General features: G+C 38.9%; 1 protein-coding gene across 6 annotated transcripts in view; it reads right to left on the reverse strand.

The window, feature by feature from the left end:
• The window catches only part of LOC124720058 (zinc finger protein 708-like), a 367,802-nt gene that overhangs the window by 297,579 nt on the left and 49,602 nt on the right, over positions 1-20,621 (reverse strand). For 4 of the 6 annotated variants that reach the window (XM_047245324.1, XM_047245322.1, XM_047245323.1 and 1 more), the window contains one exon: positions 5,959-5,996. The exons of the other annotated variants lie outside the window; for them this stretch is intronic. In XM_047245324.1, the coding sequence (XP_047101280.1) occupies positions 5,959-5,996 (38 nt within the window). The remainder of the gene's footprint in view (positions 1-5,958; positions 5,997-20,621) is intronic. 6 annotated transcript variants of the gene reach the window in all.

Consider the following 20,621-nt stretch of genomic DNA (forward strand, 5'->3'; position numbering starts at 1 on the left):
CCAAATGGTTGAACTGGATAATTAGAAACCGAATGTAGAAGCAATTTAATCTTCAACGTACGTGCAAATGCCTGAACATACAGCCACAAATAATTTCAAGTATAATCACATTATTCACCACAGAATTAAAAACAAACCTATTGATGTTACAAACGAATTATGGGAACGCTTCGAACCCAATATGTTCCTCATACAGCAGGTCATAAGATGTTGAGGGAACAGGGCATTGATGAAATGGCTTAGTTTCTCATCAAAGCACTACAGCTGGGTGAACACTTGCATTTTGCTATGTAATACGAAAAGCATAGCTCAAACCATGCAGTAGTGTGATATGAGTGCTAGGAAACGTATCAACAAAGTTGGAGGTGGCATTCTCAAGAATCTGCGATCAGAAGTTTGTATCTCTGGATACAGTTTCTGCGGAGTTGGAACAAAATTGAAATAGCACCTAGCTTATGGTGATAAGGGCTTTGATGCTTTGGACAATGTACGCAAAGAGCACATGATCGCCTACACTACAAACAAAGATCACCATATTGCAGACCAAATATTTATTGATGAGGTTGTGCAGGTATGTCAAGAGATGGATATTCATGTAGGACAACCTATGTCTGCATATGTGGTTGATAAGGCGATGTTTGCTCGAACTTAAATTGGGTACTGGACTAACCTTCAAGCAAATACTGAATGCAGCTCACTGCATACTAAACAAGAAGAAAAACCTATGTGATGTTTAAAAAATTCGTGACAGCGGCAAAACGAGCCTAGAGGCAGAAAGAAGGAAGAAAACGATGTGTTAAAAGGCATAGGTTGCTACCAATACCAAAGAGATCTGGTGGACCAATTCTGTTTATGATACCTCCATTTGCTGGGCTGTCAGCCACTGGTTTCATTAGCTAGGAGACCTGATATATTTCAAGCAGTACAGAACATCCAAAAATGCGAAAAGTAATTACAAGCAGCTAAAAGGCATAATATGACCATGGAGGCCATCGCTATGGGTAAAGGCTTATATTTACAATACAGGAAATAACTTTGGTTGTACATTTAAGAAACAGCCCACAGCAGTGGTACTGGAAAGAAGGATTAAAAACATAGATCCACTTAAACTCGTCAGAAAATTTAAAATCGCGATATTTTACAGCATGTTTATGTAGGATACATGGCCTGAGACAGTGTGGAAACCCAAGAAACGTGAACTGTCAATTTAGATGTTGTTCAGGGTATGTAGCGCTTTGTGATTTAAGGCCACATGAAAGATTGTGTTGTCATTTTACCAATAGGAACCAGCTGTTCTACAATGTTCGACACTACCATAACTTCAGTTCATACCTCTGAGGATATTTCTGCATGGTATTTTTCCAGAAAATTGCATAAAAACAAGCAGTATGCAAGTCTCCACATCATTTGAGGCTGCAATGTAATTAAGTACACTCTAATGCTAATTGGTCTAAATTGAAAGCAAACTACTTTCCTCCAATAGATGAGCAGGGAATAGTGGTGTACAGAATCAACTGGTCTGGAAACACACAAAAGCATAGCTAACGTCACTGAATTAATAATAAATTGCGTCTAGGGAATGGGGAAGTTGTGGCAATACCTCCTGGCTCTTGCCACATTGTCAATTCATATGTACACTTGAAACGTTTTGCTGAGGGATTTGAGGTACATGTAAACGTTAATATGTTTAAATCAGAGATAAAAACGAAACACATTGCGGACTTCAGTCACAAATATTCAATAGGATGGCTACTACATTTCTCAAAGGGTCAAGTGATGGTGTATAATACTGATAAAATTTTTGAGTTATCAACTGGTGGCCATACTGTCAGTAAGTACAATTCGCATAGAGCATAATATTGCAACGAATTTTGTACCTTGATGACAGGTTAGTCCATACTATTTATCCATTTTTTCCTACAGTGGGTCCTGCTTATAAAAGTGAAGAAAATGAAGTCCACAATGAACATGGGCTGCTACACGAAGCCAAGGAGGTGAAGGGTTCACAACCATCACGAATGTGGCAGGTACCGTGAAGTTAGGCTGCCAAAGCAAAAGCCAAAAGTGAACTCTGGGATGTAACAGAAGAATGGCATGTCCCATACTGGCAGGCAAGGGACTCTTCAAATATGAGGGAATAGGATGAGTGGCCACACGTGAGAGAGATACAACATGCCTATCCACTGAGGAGGACATCATGCCAGTATGACTAGTAGTTCAGCACCTTCTGCACAGACACTCAATTGGGCTAGTGAAAAAGCCACCAGTGGCGAAACGTATTCCGTGGTAGTGGAGTGTGTTAAGACACCATATGATGGACAGAGGTGCAGAGGAATAAACTAAACACCAACAGTCTAGTTATGAATGGACATGGGATAAAGAAAACGGAGCAGGGTAGTCTCATCAACTCACCTGGAAGTACCACTTAGGAGATGCAAGACACTGAGGAACTAGGTACTATGTAGAGCCAAGTAAGAATACATGGGAGGACCAAGGAAGTTTCGTATCAGACATGAGCCCCAGGAATTTTCTAGTTTCAGCGAGTGGAAGAACAAAAGGCACAAGATGTAGGATGGTGTAAGAAACTCATTTCACCGAGAAATATTCATACAAAAGGTTTTGGCAGTGGAAAGTGAAAGCCACTGCACAAGCTTCATGAGAAAAAACGATAGGAACGACACTGAAGACGCTGCTGAAGGAGATAAGTTGATGTAGAACTGCAACAGATCGTAAAATCCTTGACAAAAAGGGAGGTGAGATGGCTGGTGGGAGAATCCATACTATGGTTAATGGGGATAGCAAAGACAATGATACTCAGATAAATGTGTCCGACAAAGCCAAACCATATAAACAGATGTATATGGATGATGGTTCAAAATGTGGAGAGCACATCTCCACAAGCGAATCACATTCCTGCACACCTCAGTCCACCAGGGACCAGGACATGCTACAGTAAACTTGAAGTGCATGGTATGGAACAGTCTGCAATGGAAGGATAACGTTCAGAAGATTCCTTACTTGGTCATCACAGCTATGTGAAGGTCGTGAGGGAGGAGTAAAGCCTCCAGTCGGCCTCAGAAACCTGCCAACTGGGTTTGCACTCAGGTGGGGTAGAAGTCGGAAAATGGATAGCACACAGAAAGTGATCACTTGAGTATGTGTCAGAGGGAGTGGGCCATTCAAGATTACAGGTGAGCTGGACAGTGCAGAACGAGAGGACGAAATGGTAATAAATGCGAATGGAATCTGAAAGAAACATGGGTGCTCCAGTGCTAAGAGGGATGATTCAGAAGGTCAGCTAAGAGGTAACATCTTGGACAGGTTCTCCGGGAGCCTCAAAGCGGATGGTGGGAACTGAAGTCACCAAGTAGCAAAAAGGAGTGAAGGAGCTGACCAATGAGCTGGAGTAAGTCTGACTTGGTAACAGCAAATAACAGAGGGCTGTAGATGTTACAAAGAGAAAAGGTGAAATGAAGGAGGAAAAAGCAGACTGCAACAGCTACCCAACGAGTGTTCAGTGAGATGGATGACCAGCATGGCTCCATGAGGTGGAATGCAGTCCTCGGGGGAAAGGTCACAGAGTCCCAGAACGAAATATGAGAGGTCAAAGGGGTTGTGAGGACAATTTTTTTCTTGGAAGCAGAAAACAAGCGAACACTGCAATTCCAAGAGCAGCTGTAATTCCTCCTTGTTGGATCTAGTACCACAAATGTTCCATTGGAGAAGAGTCATAATGGGGATTGGGGAGGAGGGAACAAATGAAGGTTAGTCACCTTGCGGTTGCTGAGTACCAGCCTTCAAAAATTCACTGCTACAGGGGCAGAGGCTGGAGAATCCTGTTCATGAGATCTACAAACATTTTGTCATTCTCCTTGGGTCAGCCTTTGAATTCTATGGCAGAAAATCAGTAGGCAGTGGGCACCAGCAAAATGGAGGTCAGCTCGGTGAGGGTATATGTGCCAACAGCACTGAAGGGGATCTCTAAGTCAGGGAAGGAGAAAACCGTTCATTTTTGTTTGATTTCATAGAACTTTCTAGATGGCAGATGAAGACTATGTTTTTAGCTGTAGAAAGTATTTGCGGGAGTACTGCTTTTGTCCTTCCAGCCTGATAGTTCTGTAGCAGGCGATTTCGTCATCAGGGGCAAGGATTTGATGGCTTGTTGTGCAGCTGCAGGAGGAGAAGGAGATGCTACTGTGACCTGAGTGATTTCACTACTGCAATACTGAACTTGAAGTTGCATGTCTGGGTGGGCATATTCTCCATTATTCATGGCATAGCATAAATGATACTGTAAATGCCAGATGGTAAAATGCAAGGATCTTGACTAGCAAGCAACTGTGAGTGACAAGGTGGAGTTTGATGTCCTTCACTCAGATCTCCTGGATGGCTCACTCATTAAGACACATGGGACATTCATGGGATTACAACTGATACAGCAGAGAGGAGGCAAACAGCTGCCCTAATGAGCATCTCTGCCAAGAGTAACACATTTGGCCATGTTTTGACAGGATATGTGTTTTATTATAATGTTGAACTCATTTTGTTTGTAATGTATGGTTGGACCATGATGACTTCATAGCCTGCCTTAATCTTTGAGGCAAACACTACTTGAGCAAATGGTAGAAAAAGAGTGCATGTGGGCTTTAAGTTTGCATCCATCTTTTTCATTACTCAATGGGGCACAGTGATGCTATGATTAGAGGGAAGTGTGGATTTCTCCCTCGGTGAGGCCATCTAGCATCAGAATGAAAAGAACACCATGTGAAGAATTCAGTGAACGATGGTCCTCAACACAAACAGGATAACTCTGGAGGAGTGATTCTGTAAGCAATTGTAGGGCCCGAAAATCACAATACGTCTTCAGAAGCAAAGTTGTATTACATAAATGACAAAAGAATTTCACAGGGCCTGCAACTACAACAACACCTTTTAGAATAATGCAAGCATGAACCATAGCAAAGGACTGACCACCTCCGGTACGTGATACCATGAGGAACTGATGTACAGCTGGTATGGCCTTGAAATCTTTAGCCTCATTCTGTTTATGTTTAGTAGACACACCCTAAGACGGTGATTGAGCCACTGCAAAAAATCCCCATGATTGCCAACATCTGCAATGGCATGCTCCTTCCAATTGGGTGCCCCCTCAGAGGGGGATTCACACACTGTAAATGACTGTTCACACCTCCCGAACTCCTGACAGAGGGACCAACTGGCATTTGGGAAAGAAACAGTCACCCCTCTCTGGGCCTGGCCTGTATCAGAGGGTATGTGTGAACCCTATTGTTGACCCAGAGCTAGGAATTATGCATTACCTTGTCACCTGTAATGTGTCTAATGAAAGAGCCAGCCTTCAGGAACACACCAGGATGATGGAGGAACAAAGAGAATGAGGATTTACCAGTTAAGTCTTCACAACCTTACTGAAACTGGCACCAGCTACTCACAATTCTTCTTGATCATGGCCCGTAAACTGTCACCACTACAAGCTTGTGTGTTTCCTGAGCACCACTGTGGCACAGCATTGAAAGAGTTGTCCAACACTATATTCATTCATCTGAAAGGCTGGGAATCAGCTCCGATTTTTTGATTTATAGCCACTCACCCTTTCTTGTTCTACTGCAGTATGACATTAGCTTGTGGCTATCAAGATGAATTTCTTGAATGTCAGTGATTTTCAAGTGATGTTCTAGATTAAGCACAATACAGCTGCTGATATACAACCTGAACATTTGTCTTCCTGTACAGATATTAGACATGTGCTCTATTTATTTAGGAACAGTCACATAATGGTTGTTGCACAGAACAGCATTACTGACCATACTGCCTTGTAATGTTGGTGCTTATTGGTAATTCTAAATAATTAAAGTAGTGTATTTTATTTCTGAAGTACTCTCACAATAAATAAAAATTAATATTTCTCAAAAAGTTCTGCAGTGAATTATGAAAACTTACCTTGCACTATCAGATGCATATCTTGTTGAGGCTTCCACCTGAAACATTTCAAGAAATGGTCAGTGATTTACAACTGACGGGACAGTAAATAAATAGATTTATATTAACACCTACCAACATGTGATTAGTCCACCAAATGCTGTAAGTGAAGCTTGAAAATATCATTAAAGAGGACATGATAAACTGTTGCAGTTAATGAAACAGAATATTAGTCAGAATTCACTTTCCATTTTCTCAATTTGTCTTCAGTACTGTAAATAACTACACAAGCTAGTAATTTGGTTGTAGCCATACTTCCTACCAGACACTTCACATTTTTAACCTGTCATGCACTTCCGTCTTGTGTAAAATTTTCATTCACGTTTTTTTATTATGAAAACTGCCATTCACTGACAGAAGAATTGATTATCATAAATGACACATTTGGGCCTTTGTGCTCTGGGCAGCCCAGATGAACTTGCAGAGGTGAGGAGCGACTTCTAAACCCAACCTTAAGTTCACACCCAGAACTACATACAGACCTGGACCATTAAATATACAAACATTAATAAATATTGGCAAACTCAAAATACTTTCAGACACTATAAATGTATAACAAAATTGGTATTACAAAACAGCACATTCACAGATGAAGAAATACCACATTCAGAGAACTGTAGATTTTTACATAGAACACAGGGAAGAAATTTGCGAAACTATCCCAGAACTAGGCTCTGCATTCATAAACGTCAAATCTATGTTGCAATCAGTACCAAATTTTTCCATTACCTCCAGAAAGACTCACTCCCTGCAGTAATCCAATATTTAGATGAGAGGTACACAATAATTGATGCACAATAAATCATGTTAACAAGAACAATGCAGAAAGCAAAACAGTCCTGAGAACTATGTTGAGAAGCATCTGTTGAAGTTCCAGAGGAAAACGTAAGTTTTTATTAAATTTTTATCCTCAGATTGGTACAGAATGGAGAAGACAACACTTTCTGCCTAAACTGCTATTAATTAAATGTATTCACAACTGGAATTTTGACTTATGCCATTCTCAGGTGACAGCTTACTATGAACTATGTCGAAGTTATTACATGTCATGATGCCTAGTCATTGGGGAGTGGACCTAAAGATGTGCAGTATGATATGACTGACAGAAATTAGTACATTAAGTACTAACATTGTCTGGACATACAGGTTATGAAGACTCCAGTCTTGTAATGACTATGGAATTTGCAAACACGGTTAACACAAGGAAAATACTACCTCAAAAGGAATTATAAAGGTTTCAGACATACACTGACTTACCACTTGAGAATCGTACAGCCGCCAAATTAATTTTGAATAAATATATACCATAACAGTCCAGGGAGAAAATGTTTTCATTTATAAATGTCTGCCTGACTGTGGATGTAAGAAAAAAGGACAAATGGTAAGAAAAAGACAGTTAGCTAAATTGTTGGCAGATAAGCATCCCCCCCCCCCACCACACACACACACACACACACACACACACACACACACACACACACACACACACACACACAATATATATATATATCACTAAATCAATAAAAAGATATGCAATCAACACTAATATGATTTGATAATATCACATAGCTTATGTGCCAATAACAAAGCACAATTCCAAGAACTTGATAAATTTCATAGTCAGACATAGATACCTGTTGAAATTGACCATTACCACTGATTAATAAAAGTGGTTCCTGGCCTAGAATAACTAATAATCATGTTCACAGAAGATTCAAAGAAATTACATGAAAAGTTCAAGGAGAAAACTACAGCAGAAATTCTAAAATACAAGATATATCAGGGATGGCTTAGGACAGGAAGGTCCTGTGATGGGCAGATTGATGAAGGACTAAAGTGGCAAAATACTATTGGAATACATTTGTAAAATTTTAGAAGGTTTATGACTATAAAGCACGACTGCTTTTATTCAAAATACTTAAAAAATCTGACATGCAGAATACAACATGAGTCCTTTTAAAAGAACTTCAGCCTCATTTGATATAAGAATAGACTTTAGCCAAGGCAATGGACTAACTCCATTCTTCTTTCAGACCATAATAGAAAAATGAACAGTGAACAGATGGAGCACTTGTCAGAACATAATACCACAAGTTGAATACTACTTGGTTAGAAAATGGATGTCAAAATTTTCTGTTATACTTTTGTAGATAATTTAGCAATACTGAGAGGGGTATCTGTTGAGAGGCCAGACAAACGTGTGGTTCCTGAAGAGGGGCAGCAGCCTTTTCAGAAGTTGCAAGGGCAACAGTCTGGATGATTGACTGATCTGGCCTTGTAACAATAACCAAAACAGCCTTGCTGTGCTGGTACTGCGAACGGCTGAAAGCAAGGGGAAACTACAGCCGTAATTTTTCCCGAGGGCATGCAGCTTTACTGTATGATTACATGATGATGGCGTCCTCTTGGGTAAAATATTCCGGAGGTAAAATAGTCCCCCATTCGGATCTCCGGGCGGGGACTACTCAAGAGGATGTCGTTATCAGGAGAAAGAAAACTGGCGTTCTACGGATCGGAGCGTGGAATGTCAGATCCCTTAATCGGGCAGGTAGGTTAGAAAATTTAAAAAGGGAAATGGATAGGTTGAAGTTAGATATAGTGGGAATTAGTGAAGTTCGGTGGCAGGAGGAACAAGCCTTCTGGTCAGGTGACTACAGGGTTATAAACACAAAATCAAATAGGGGTAATGCAGGAGTAGGTTTAATAATGAATAGGAAAATAGGAATGCGGGTAAGCTACTACAAACAGCATAGTGAACGCATTATTGTGGCCAAGATAGATACGAAGCCCACACCTACTACAGTAGTACAAGTTTATATGCCAACTAGCTCTGCAGATGACGAAGAAATTGAAGAAATGTATGATGAAATAAAAGAAATTATTCAGATTGTGAAGGGAGACGAAAATTTAATAGTCATGGGTGACTGGAATTCGAGTGTAGGAAAAGGGAGAGAAGGAAACATAGTAGGTGAATATGGATTGGGGGACAGAAATGAAAGAGGAAGCCGCCTGGTAGAATTTTGCACAGAGCACAACATAATCATAACTAACACTTGGTTTAAGAATCATGAAAGAAGGTTGTATACATGGAAGAACCCTGGAGATACTAAAAGGTATCAGATAGATTATATAACGGTAAGACAGAGATTTAGGAACCAGGTTTTAAATTGTAAGACATTTCCAGGGGCAGATGTGGACACTGACCACAATCTATTGGTTATGACCTGTAGATTAAAACTGAAGAAACTGCAAAAAGGTGGGAATTTAAGGAGATGGGACCTGGATAAACTAAAAGAACCAGAGGTTGTACAGAGATTCAGGGAGAGCATAAGGGAGCAATTGACAGGAATGGGGGAAATAAATACAGTAGAAGAAGAATGGGTAGCTTTGAGGGATGAAGTAGTGAAGGCAGCAGAGGATCAAGTAGGTAAAAAGACGAGGGCTAGTAGAAATCCTTGGGTAACAGAAGAAATATTGAATTTAATTGATGAAAGGAGAAAATATAAAAATGCAGTAAGTGAAACAGGCAAAAAGGAATACAAACGTCTCAAAAATGAGATCGACAGGAAGTGCAAAATGGCTAAGCAGGGATGGCTAGAGGACAAATGTAAGGATGTAGAGGCCTATCTCACTAGGGGTAAGATAGACACCGCCTACAGGAAAATTAAAGAGACCTTTGGAGATAAGAGAACGACTTGTATGAATATCAAGAGTTCAGATGGAAACCCAGTTCTAAGCAAAGAAGGGAAAGCAGAAAGGTGGAAGGAGTATATAGAGGGTCTATACAAGGGCAATGTACTTGAGGACAATATTATGGAAATGGAAGAGGATGTAGATGAAGATGAAATGGGAGATATGATACTGCGTGAAGAGTTTGACAGAGCACTGAAAGACCTGAGTCGAAACAAGGCCCCCGGAGTAGACAATATTCCATTGGAACTACTGACGGCCGTGGGAGAGCCAGTCCTGACAAAACTCTACCATCTGGTGAGCAAGATGTATGAAACAGGCGAAATACCCTCAGACTTCAAGAAGAATATAATAATTCCAATCCCAAAGAAAGCAGGTGTTGACAGATGTGAAAATTACCGAACTATCAGCTTAATAAGTCACAGCTGCAAAATACTAACACGAATTCTTTACAGACGAATGGAAAAACTAGTAGAAGCCAACCTCGGGGAAGATCAGTTTGGATTCCGTAGAAACTCTGGAACACGTGAAGCAATACTGACCTTACGACTTATCTTAGAAGAAAGATTAAGGAAAGGCAAACCTACGTTTCTAGCATTTGTAGACTTAGAGAAAGCTTTTGACAATGTTGACTGGAATACTCTCTTTCAAATTCTAAAGGTGGCAGGGGTAAAATACAGGGAGCGAAAGGCTATTTACAATTTGTACAGAAACCAGATGGCAGTTATAAGAGTCGAGGGACATGAAAGGGAAGCAGTGGTTGGGAAGGGAGTAAGACAGGGTTGTAGCCTCTCCCCGATGTTGTTCAATCTGTATATTGAGCAAGCAGTAAAGGAAACAAAAGAAAAATTCGGAGTAGGTATTAAAATTCATGGAGGAGAAATAAAAACTTTGAGGTTCGCCGATGACATTGTAATTCTGTCAGAGACAGCAAAGGACTTGGAAGAGCAGTTGAATGGAATGGACAGTGTCTTGAAAGGAGGATATAAGATGAACATCAACAAAAGCAAAACAAGGATAATGGAATGTAGTCTAATTAAGTCGGGTGATGCTGAGGGAATTAGATTAGGAAATGAGGCACTTAAAGTAGTAAAGGAGTTTTGCTATTTGGGGAGCAAAATAACTGATGATGGTCGAAGTAGAGAGGATATAAAATGTAGGCTGGCAATGGCAAGGAAAGCGTTTCTGAAGAAGAGAAATTTGTTAACATCCAGTATTGATTTAAGTGTCAGGAAGTCATTTCTGAAAGTATTCGTATGGAGTGTAGCCATGTATGGAAGTGAAACATGGACGATAAATAGTTTGGACAAGAAGAGAATAGAAGCTTTCGAAATGTGGTGCTACAGAAGAATGCTGAAGATTAGATGGGTAGATCACATAACTAATGAGGAAGTATTGAATAGGATTGGGGAGAAGAGAAGTTTGTGGCACAACTTGACCAGAAGAAGGGATCGGTTGGTAGGACATGTTCTGAGGCATCAAGGGATCACCAATTTAGTATTGGAGGGCAGCGTGGAGGGTAAAAATCGTAGAGGGAGACCAAGAGATGAATACACTAAGCAGATTCAGAAGGATGTAGGTTGCAGTAGGTACTGGGAGATGAAAAAGCTTGCACAGGATAGAGTAGCATGGAGAGCTGCATCAAACCAGTCTCAGGACTGAAGACCACAACAACAACAACGATAGCGTAGAGAAGGTACAAAACAGAGAGAAAGAAAAATAGTAGGAAAAGCATGACTACTTATCTCCTCTGATAAGAAGCAGTAATGGGGGAACAGCAATACTGCAAAATCCCACTCAAATACTGAGTATGAGAGTATCAGGGGAAGACAAATTTAAGGATCTATGATAAGTCATATGGCCAAATGGTGGAGAAAATGGAGCCACAAGAGGAAGACTATGAAAGATGGACTTTGCATTACAGTAAACAGAAGATGTTCATAGTAAATATTACTTCTCCAAAATTGCAGAACCTCTGACTCGGAAGGCAGTCATTTGGCCAGAATACACATCTGTATCATAAACACTGATTTCAGATTTAACAAATAATAGTGAAAATTATGAAAAAAGGAAAGATATTAGGAAACAGAACACCAGTACAAACATTTAAATTCAGAAACAATAGACAAGTATACATAAATATGTAGGAAAATATCTGGGGCCAGAATTTGGCAAAGAAGGGTAATGAGTCTTAGCATACTGAAAAAACTCATTGGCTTACAGAAGTGCACAAAGACCTACAAGACACTTGTATAAATATGCAAGAAATTGAAAACCGAACCAAATACAGAAACAGAATTGAGTTGATAAATTCTCCACAGCAAAATAGTTCCAAAAAGACAAGATAGAAACTAGACATCAGGTGAGTGGAGAGAAATATGTGTACAGATGAAGGAGTAGCATAAAGAAATGTTAAACCTTAGCTGGCCTGTAACTGAGCAGAACAAAAAAATTTGTTTCTCATTTGTAATACCTTCGCAGTACAGCATAGTGGTGCTGTATGTACTGCAAATGAACTACAGCAAGGAGGTCAAAAAGTCTCTGCAAATATGCAGATAACAGTATTTGGAGTGTTTTGTTAGGCTACAGCAGTGCTCAGAAGTATTTTTCAGTTGCGTTGTTATGCTGTCAGTACTGCTTGCATGCAGTCACAGAAGAGCAATGCATTTATGTGTCACTCCATCAAGCACTTCATGCTGCTGTTGTTACATATCTAGTAAATGAGCAAAATCATACAACAATCTAAGTATATATTCTTTTAGCTCAAAAGTATGTAACTTGCCTTGATGGTATGTTATTCATTAACCACAATAACTCAGGTATTTAATCAGTGATTGTTTATTTGTAGAGAACTAGAAGTATTACAAAATGGAACACTTGCTTGATGTGAAACAAACTGTTTGGCATGTCTTCAAGACTGGGAGGTAACAGTCTAGCACTGCTACAGAGTATGGCATATTGCAACAGCTAACAAGTGTGCAAAGTCAGTGGCATGAACAGCAAGTAACAGTAACCAATAAGCTACGTCCGACCATCCTTGATGAAGAGCGAGGATGAAAGACATTGATTTATTGATTTATTTTATTTCATTAACAGTACAGAGTAACCCACCACCTAGAAATTTAAGGTGGGTCAGACGCTTCTGAATCTAACAGCAAAGACTTCTCATTGTCACAATCTTATTGGTATACAGCTGCTATGCTTTTTTAAAAAATAATATGAAGAAAATAATATATAAAATTTTCTCTTAGGTTACAGCGAATGCAATGCTTAACAATTGTTAAAATGGTTCAAATGGCTCTGAGCACTATGGAACTTAACATCTGAGGTCATCAGTCCCCTAGAACTACTTAAACCTAACCAACCTAAGGACATCACACACATCCATGCCCAAGGCAGGATTTGAACCTGCGACTGTAGGAGTCGTGAGGTTCCAGACTGAAGTGTCTAGAACTGCTCTTAAAGTGGTTCCATATAATTTGTTACTACCTAGTTGATGAGAATATAATTTATAATATGCACATATCAAAGAAAAATAAATGAAAAGAATATGTAATACAATGAGTGCAGCGAAAGAACATGCCGTATTTGGAAGTGTAATATAGTCTAAGTAGCACGTTGGCTGATAATGGCGTATTTCTACGTACTTCAGATGATAAGGTCTTGGTACAACCTCGAGCTATTCTCATCTGAAATGGTTTGTGCTAAGGACAGAATGATTTGTAGGCAATCAGCTGTAGCTCCAAGAGAAACACCTCAACAAATCAGGGATGATCTGAAGCAACATAATTGACTGAGCCCACACACGTCTACCATAAAAAGTCACTTAGTAACAGGCGATTTACATGATAAATGAAATAAACCAGCTCATAAATTCAAAAACTAGGGACAGGATAGACTTTCCAAGGAAACCCTGAACTTGGAATGCCAAAGACGGATTTAAGGATTTATGGAGTGACAAAAACAAATTTAACATTTTTTTCTGATGGTGTGGAGTATACAGGGTGAGTCACTAACTATTGCCACCAAGAGTAACTCTTAAAGTATGATAGGAGTTGAGAGGTTTGTGGGACAAAAGTTGCATGGTACAACAGGGGCCACAGTATGAAATTGGTTGATTGTTGCTTCAGAGATATAAAGGTCAACTTTGCTTTTTAAATGGGATGCTACAGTCTGATACTTATGTTCTGATAGCAGCTATGGAGATGAATCCGACGATGTTTAACACTAATGTCTTTGAAGGTCAATGAAGGTCAAAAAGGTGGCTTGAACATCCATTTACAGAAGGTGTTCGAAGTGATGACCATTGGTATCAATGCAGTGCTGCGATCTTCTTACCATGGATGGAGTGGTATTTCTTATCACATCAGCACTTATGGTAACACATGCTCTGACAATTGTCTCATATCTCATGCAAATAGATAAGCAGACTTGTAATAAATAGATTACAATTTCATATCCTTCAATTACCCAATGGCAGTTTTTTGTATTACACACTTATGTTTATGTAATTGTAACTAATGCTTTCTATAAAACATTTTTGAGTGCTACTGTAATAGGACTGTACTAAGACCCATGGTGAGACGAAAGAAGGAGATAGTAAAGAACAGTGGCAGAGTACAAATACTGTTTTGTTCTGCAGATCACTATATGCAATCTGGTGACCATCTGGACAGCAGCAACAATTCTTAAGTACATTGATGTGAGCTCATCAGATCAAATCAAAATGTATTCGAAGAAAACAACTACCATATTTTACAGACTGTAAGGTGCACCTTAATTTTCAATCAATTTTTAAGGAAAGTACATTTTTACCATTTTTTTATTAGATTGCAAAGTCAGCCAAAAAATTTCTTAGTTTATAAAACCAAAATGACCTTGTAAGATCACTGACATTCATTATCTCAACTTTCCTCAGCATCATTGTCCTCTATATATAAGATGGTCTTCACTACCATTATGAGCATTATTTATGTCGACCTACTAAAAGATTTAACGATGATATTTTCTCTCACCCTACATCGCAACTGCTTTACTGACTGACACACTTGTTTGTTTGTAGATCATTTTAGAACTCCCTTTGTCATGAATTCATGTTGGGCTTAATCCATCACCCATTTGTTCCAACCCTCTTCCATTTACAATTTAAATGCACTGAAATGCCATGGAAACTGGTATACACATGCGTATTCAAAGATAGAGGTATGTCAACAAGCAGGATATGACACTGCAGACTGCAATGCCTATATAAAACAAGAAGTGTCTGACACAGCTGTTTCATCAGTTACTGCTTCAACAATGACAGGTAATTAAGATTTAATTGAGTCTGAATGTGACGTTATAGCCAGTGCATGAGCGATGGGACAGCATTTCTGAGATAACAATGAAGTGGAGATACTCCGTATGGCGATTTCATGAGTGTTCAGTGAATATCAGGAATCCATTAAAATATAAAATTTCTGACATTGCTGTGGCCAGAGAAGGATACTGCAAGAATGGGACCACCAATAAATAAAGAGAATCATTCAACATGATGGATGTGCAATCCTTGCACAAATTGCTGCAGGTTTGAATACTGGGCCAACAAAAAGTATCAGCGTGCAAACCATTCAACAAAACATCACTGATATGGGCTTTTGGAGCCAAAGGCCCACCGTGCACCCTTGATTACTGCACGACACAAAGCATTACACCTCAATTTGGCCTGTCAACACCAGCATTGGACTGTTGAGACTGGAAACATGTTACCTTGTCAGATGGGTCATTTCAAATTGTATTGAGCAGATGGATGTGTAAAGGTATGGAGATAGCCTCGTGAATCTATGGACAATACTTCAGCAGGGAACTGTTCAAGGTGGTGGAGGCTCTGTAATGGTGTAGTGCATGTGCTGGAGTGATATGGGACACCTGATACATTTTGATATGACTGACAGGTCACACGTACATAAGTATCCTGTCTGATCACCTGCAGCCATTCATGTCCATTGTGAAATCTGACAGACTTGGGCAATACCAGTAGAATTGCTACAGAGTGGCTCCATGAACACTCTTCTGAGAAACACTTCTGCTGGTCACCAAATTCCCCTGGCATTAACATTACTGAGCAAAACTGGGATGTCTCATGACATGCTCTTCAGAAAAGATCTCCAGTCCCTCATACTCTTTCTGATTTATGGTCAGCCCTGCAAGATTCTTGGTGTCAATTCTTCCCCTTCAGTACTTCAAACATTAGCTGAGTACATGCCATGTTGTGTTGCAGGACTTTTGGATGCTCACTGGGGCTCTACATCATATTACACAGGTGTACCAGCTTATTTGGCTTTTCAGTGTAATGTATTTTTCAAGAAGTTGCAATTGTGAAGTAAGTCCTCGTGCAATAACAGCAAGCTCTGTATGTAATTGTCTCCATTTCTCTTTCACAGAATTTTACAAATGACTACTGAAGTGATCTAGCATAAGAAGAGAACTCATCTTCAACGAAGTGACTTTCCTTTGCTTCTGTTAATCCACAATTTCATACCAGCCTCATCCATCCAACCCTTGTCACATACATGAACAACACCTGCCAGTATTCCACAATGTTTTGACATTTTTTAGCACTTGAAAATGATCACTGGATTAAGTTTAGTGCCATCAACACAACACGAAAGAACAACGGTGTAGTGTTTTAATAGTTACTGTTTTAGCACTTTTCATGGCAACAATTTTGTTACTTGGCAATCAAGTCTTTATGCACTATTTAACTTAGTTCCATACTGGTTTTCTTTCTATGTTGTATAATAATGTGATGGAAAGGTAATACTATTGTCATACTCTTGTGGAATTTTATGAGATGTTTTGGTCTTGGTTCACATGCTATTTCCATGACACTTTATAAACCTGTAGCACCAAACATTTTCACCCTTAGTATCTGTTAAGTTCCACTGTAGCACTAGCTTACAAGCATGTATTCGAGACTTTTTGTAGCAATTCGAACACCATTTGGATGGTGTGCTGGAATCCATTTCAGTACAGCATCTTCTAGTTTTCGCCATTTTGTATTCAGTCCCCTATTTGCACATTTGGCCTTCCTTATGTTTTTCTGTTCTTCTTTACTAGCCTGCCAATAGCAATTTTTTTTTCTGTTGCTGGAGGACTGGAATGCTGCTCAGCTGCTGTGTTTCCACATTGTTCTGCATATGCTTTTACTTTCTATTTATAGCCTGCATCATATGAGTACCTTTTATTTTTTCCACTGTGAAGCTAGCTACTAAAGAAAATATTCTTCTGTTACCAATAACACAAATCACTTTCAATTCAAGTTTGCTGGCACTGTAGACTGCAATGACACGTCACAGGCTAGACAGTGCTCTTGGTTTGTGATTGTGGGGCATGAGGGAGACACTGTTAGCAAGCTTGTGAATCCCAATAACTCATGTTCGTTGCATTGGTTCAATTGAATCCAATGTTGCTAGATAGAAATAGATTTCCTGCAGCACTGAATATGTGGCAAATTTTAAGGTAACCAGGAATTTTGACGCCAACACTGGACTTGTTATATTAAATTCGAGTATAACACACCTCAACTTTGAAGGCACTTTTTTGAACAAAGAAATGAGTTTTATAATCTGTAATATATGGTATCAAGTCTCTGTAAGTACCACTGGAAATTAATTTGAACAAATAATTAAGGTAACTTAAAATTTATCTTGCATTCAAATTTTCAAATACTACGAGTGAGATATTAATGTGAGTATCATCAAATGTACAGGATTGATTGTCACTGAACATTTGTCATTTAACATTGAAACACGAACAGATATGTGGGAATGTCCGTGTTACTGATAAGTCGCATATATGTACAGTATTTAACAATCACTTTCTGAATATAGCAGGTGAACTAAATAGAAACCTAGTCCCAACAGGAAATCATATAGCGCTCTTAGAAAAAAGTGTTCCGAGACTGTTACCTGATATGCTCCTCCATGATACTGACAAGAGGGAGATTGAGTTAATAATTAAATCACTAAAGACCAAGAACTCTCATGGATATGATGGGGAATCTAGCAGAATACCGAAGTATTGTTCTTTGTATGTTAGCCCAGTACTTAGCCGTATATGTAACTTTTCCTTTAGGAGTGGTTGGTTTCCTAACCGATTAAAGTACTCGGTAGTGAAGCCACTTTATAAAAAGGGAGACAGGGATAATGTTGACAATTATAGACCTATTTCTATGCCATCAGTGTTTATGATGGTTCAAATGGCTCTGAGCACTATGGGACTCAACTGCTGTGGTCATTAGTCCCCTAGAACTTAGAACTACTTAAACCTAACTAACCTAAGGACATCACACACATCCATGCCCGAGGCAGGATTCGAACCTGCGACCGTAGCAGTCGCACAGTTCCGGACTGCGCGCCTAGAACTGCGAGACCACCGCGACCGGCCATCGGTGTTTGCTAAAGTTATCGAGAAGGTTGTATATGCAAGGTTACTGGAGCATTTAAAGTCACATAATTTGCTGTCAAATGTTCAGTTTGGTTTTAGAAATGGTTTAACAACTGAAAATGCTATATTCTCTTTTCTGTGTGAGGTTTTGGACGAATTAAATAAAAGGTTGCGAACGCTAGGTGTTTTCTTTGATTTAATGAAGGCTTTTGACTGTGTTGACCACAAAATGTTACTGCAGAAGTTGGACCATTATGGAGTAAGGGGAGTAGCTTACAATTGGTTTGCCTCTTACCTTAAGAACAGAAAGCAGAAGGTAATTCTCCGCAATATTGAACGTGGTAGTGATGTTCCGTCCCAATGGGGCACTGTTAAGTGGGGCATTCCCCAAGGATCGGTGCTGGGGCCACTGCTGTTTCTTATTTATATAAATGATATGCCTTCTAGTATTACAGGTGATCCAAAAATATTTCTGTTTGCTGATGACACCAGCTAGATAGTGAAGGATCTTGTGTGTAATATTGAAACAGTATCAAATAACGTAGTTCATGAAATAAGTTCGTGGCTTGTGGAAAATAATTTGATGCTAAATCACAGTAAGACTCAGTTTCTACAGTTTCTAACACACAATTCAACAAGAACCGATATTTTGATCAGACAGACTGGGCATATTATAAGCGAGACAGAACAGTTCAAGTTCCTAGGAGTTCGAATAGATAGTAAGCTGTTGTGGAAAGCCCATGTTCAGGATCTTGTTCAGAAACTAAATGCTGCTTTATTTACCATTAGAACAGTATCTGAAATAAGTGACACTTCAACACGAAAAGTAGTCTACTTTGCATATTTCCATACGCTTATGTCGTATGGTATTATTTTTTAGGGTAGTTCTTCTGATTCGAAAAGGGTATTTTTGGCTCAAAAATGGGCTGTTAGAGCTATATGTGGTGTAAGTTCGAGAACCTCTTGTCGACCCCTATTCAATAGTCCGGGAATTCTGACATTGCCCTCACAGTATATATTTTCTTTAATATCGTTTGTTGTTAGCAATATTATCCTATTCTCAAGAGTTAGCAGCTTTCACTCAGTTAATACTAGGCAGAAATCCAATCTGCATGTGGAATGCACTTCCTTGACTCTTGTGCAGAAAGGAGTGCAGTATTCTGCTGCATCCATATTCAATAATCTACCACAAGAACTCAAAAATCTTAGCAGTACCCCAAACACTTTTAAGTCTAAACTGAAGAGTTTCCTCATGGCTCACTCCTTCTATTCTGTTGAGGAGCTCCTGGAAGAGCTAAAAAATTAAACAAATTCCAGTGTTACATTGTTGATTTTCTTTCTTTAAATTTACGACTTGTCACCTGAATATGTTTTTTTATATTTCATTTTATCTGTTTCTAATATCGTGTTATAATTTCATGTATTGACTCGTTCCATGACCATGGAGACTTCTCCTTAATTTGGTCCCACAGAACAATAAATAATAAATAAATAAATATACATTTAATATTTTTCTCTGGTGAACTATGTTCCTCCCAAGCCAAGAGAAATACCATTAACCGGCTATCCATTGGGAATACTTTCCTGAGAGAGAAAGCCGACAACTGTGAGGCAGTATTTAAATTCCCATTCATACAACTTTTGCAATAGTATCTTTGAGGAAGTTTAGGACATTTCGAAGGTCAATGCTATGATGGCAAGTAGAATTTGTCACACATTTAAACATACTCATCAACCCATTGACAAACAAAAGAGGAATGCAGCCAAAGTAAATGAGGAACAGCAATAAGCAAAGGATTCAACATATCAAATATTCTAACTCTGCTGACTGATCTCTCAAAAAATCAGATGCATAGCCAACTGCTAATTTGTCACTTTCCAGCTATAGAACATTATTCACAAGTATTATATAGAAAAACACTAAAACTGAATTCAACGGTATTATATCAAACTGTGCATCTGAACTTCAGGAGTTAAATATAGCACTGTAAAGTTTTTCATTAATTAATTTTTATAAACACTGATTACAATAATGCTGAATTTTACTACTGTTAAGCCAAAACTGCCACAAGCACAAACCACACATCAAACTGTACAGATTATCTGGAACTCAACTGTATCCAGGGTATCTAAAATTTGACTAAAACTACTCAATTAATTTGACGAGAGCTAAATATACTCCACAATTCCATACACCAAAAGACAGTATATTTTACACTACACCCTTACCTTTATCCTTGGTCAGTATGTGTTCGCACGTTTTTGGAAAATTAACTATTATGCAGTGTGAACAAGATATGTTCAGTTCAATTGGTTGAATTCAAACTTTGTATGTGCTACATAGTAGCATAGAGCACCATGTAAATAAGCAGGAAATTATGATCTAACCTGATAAGACGCATTCGTTTGTATACAAATATTCCTTTGTGTTTACTTATTTTAACAGTTTCATGATGGCAGTTTATTATGTTTCCACCAATATTTAATGTAATATTTATCTTAGAATA

Source organism: Schistocerca piceifrons, chromosome 11 (genome assembly GCF_021461385.2).
Source record: "Schistocerca piceifrons isolate TAMUIC-IGC-003096 chromosome 11, iqSchPice1.1, whole genome shotgun sequence".
Classification (NCBI taxonomy): domain Eukaryota; kingdom Metazoa; phylum Arthropoda; class Insecta; order Orthoptera; family Acrididae; genus Schistocerca; species Schistocerca piceifrons.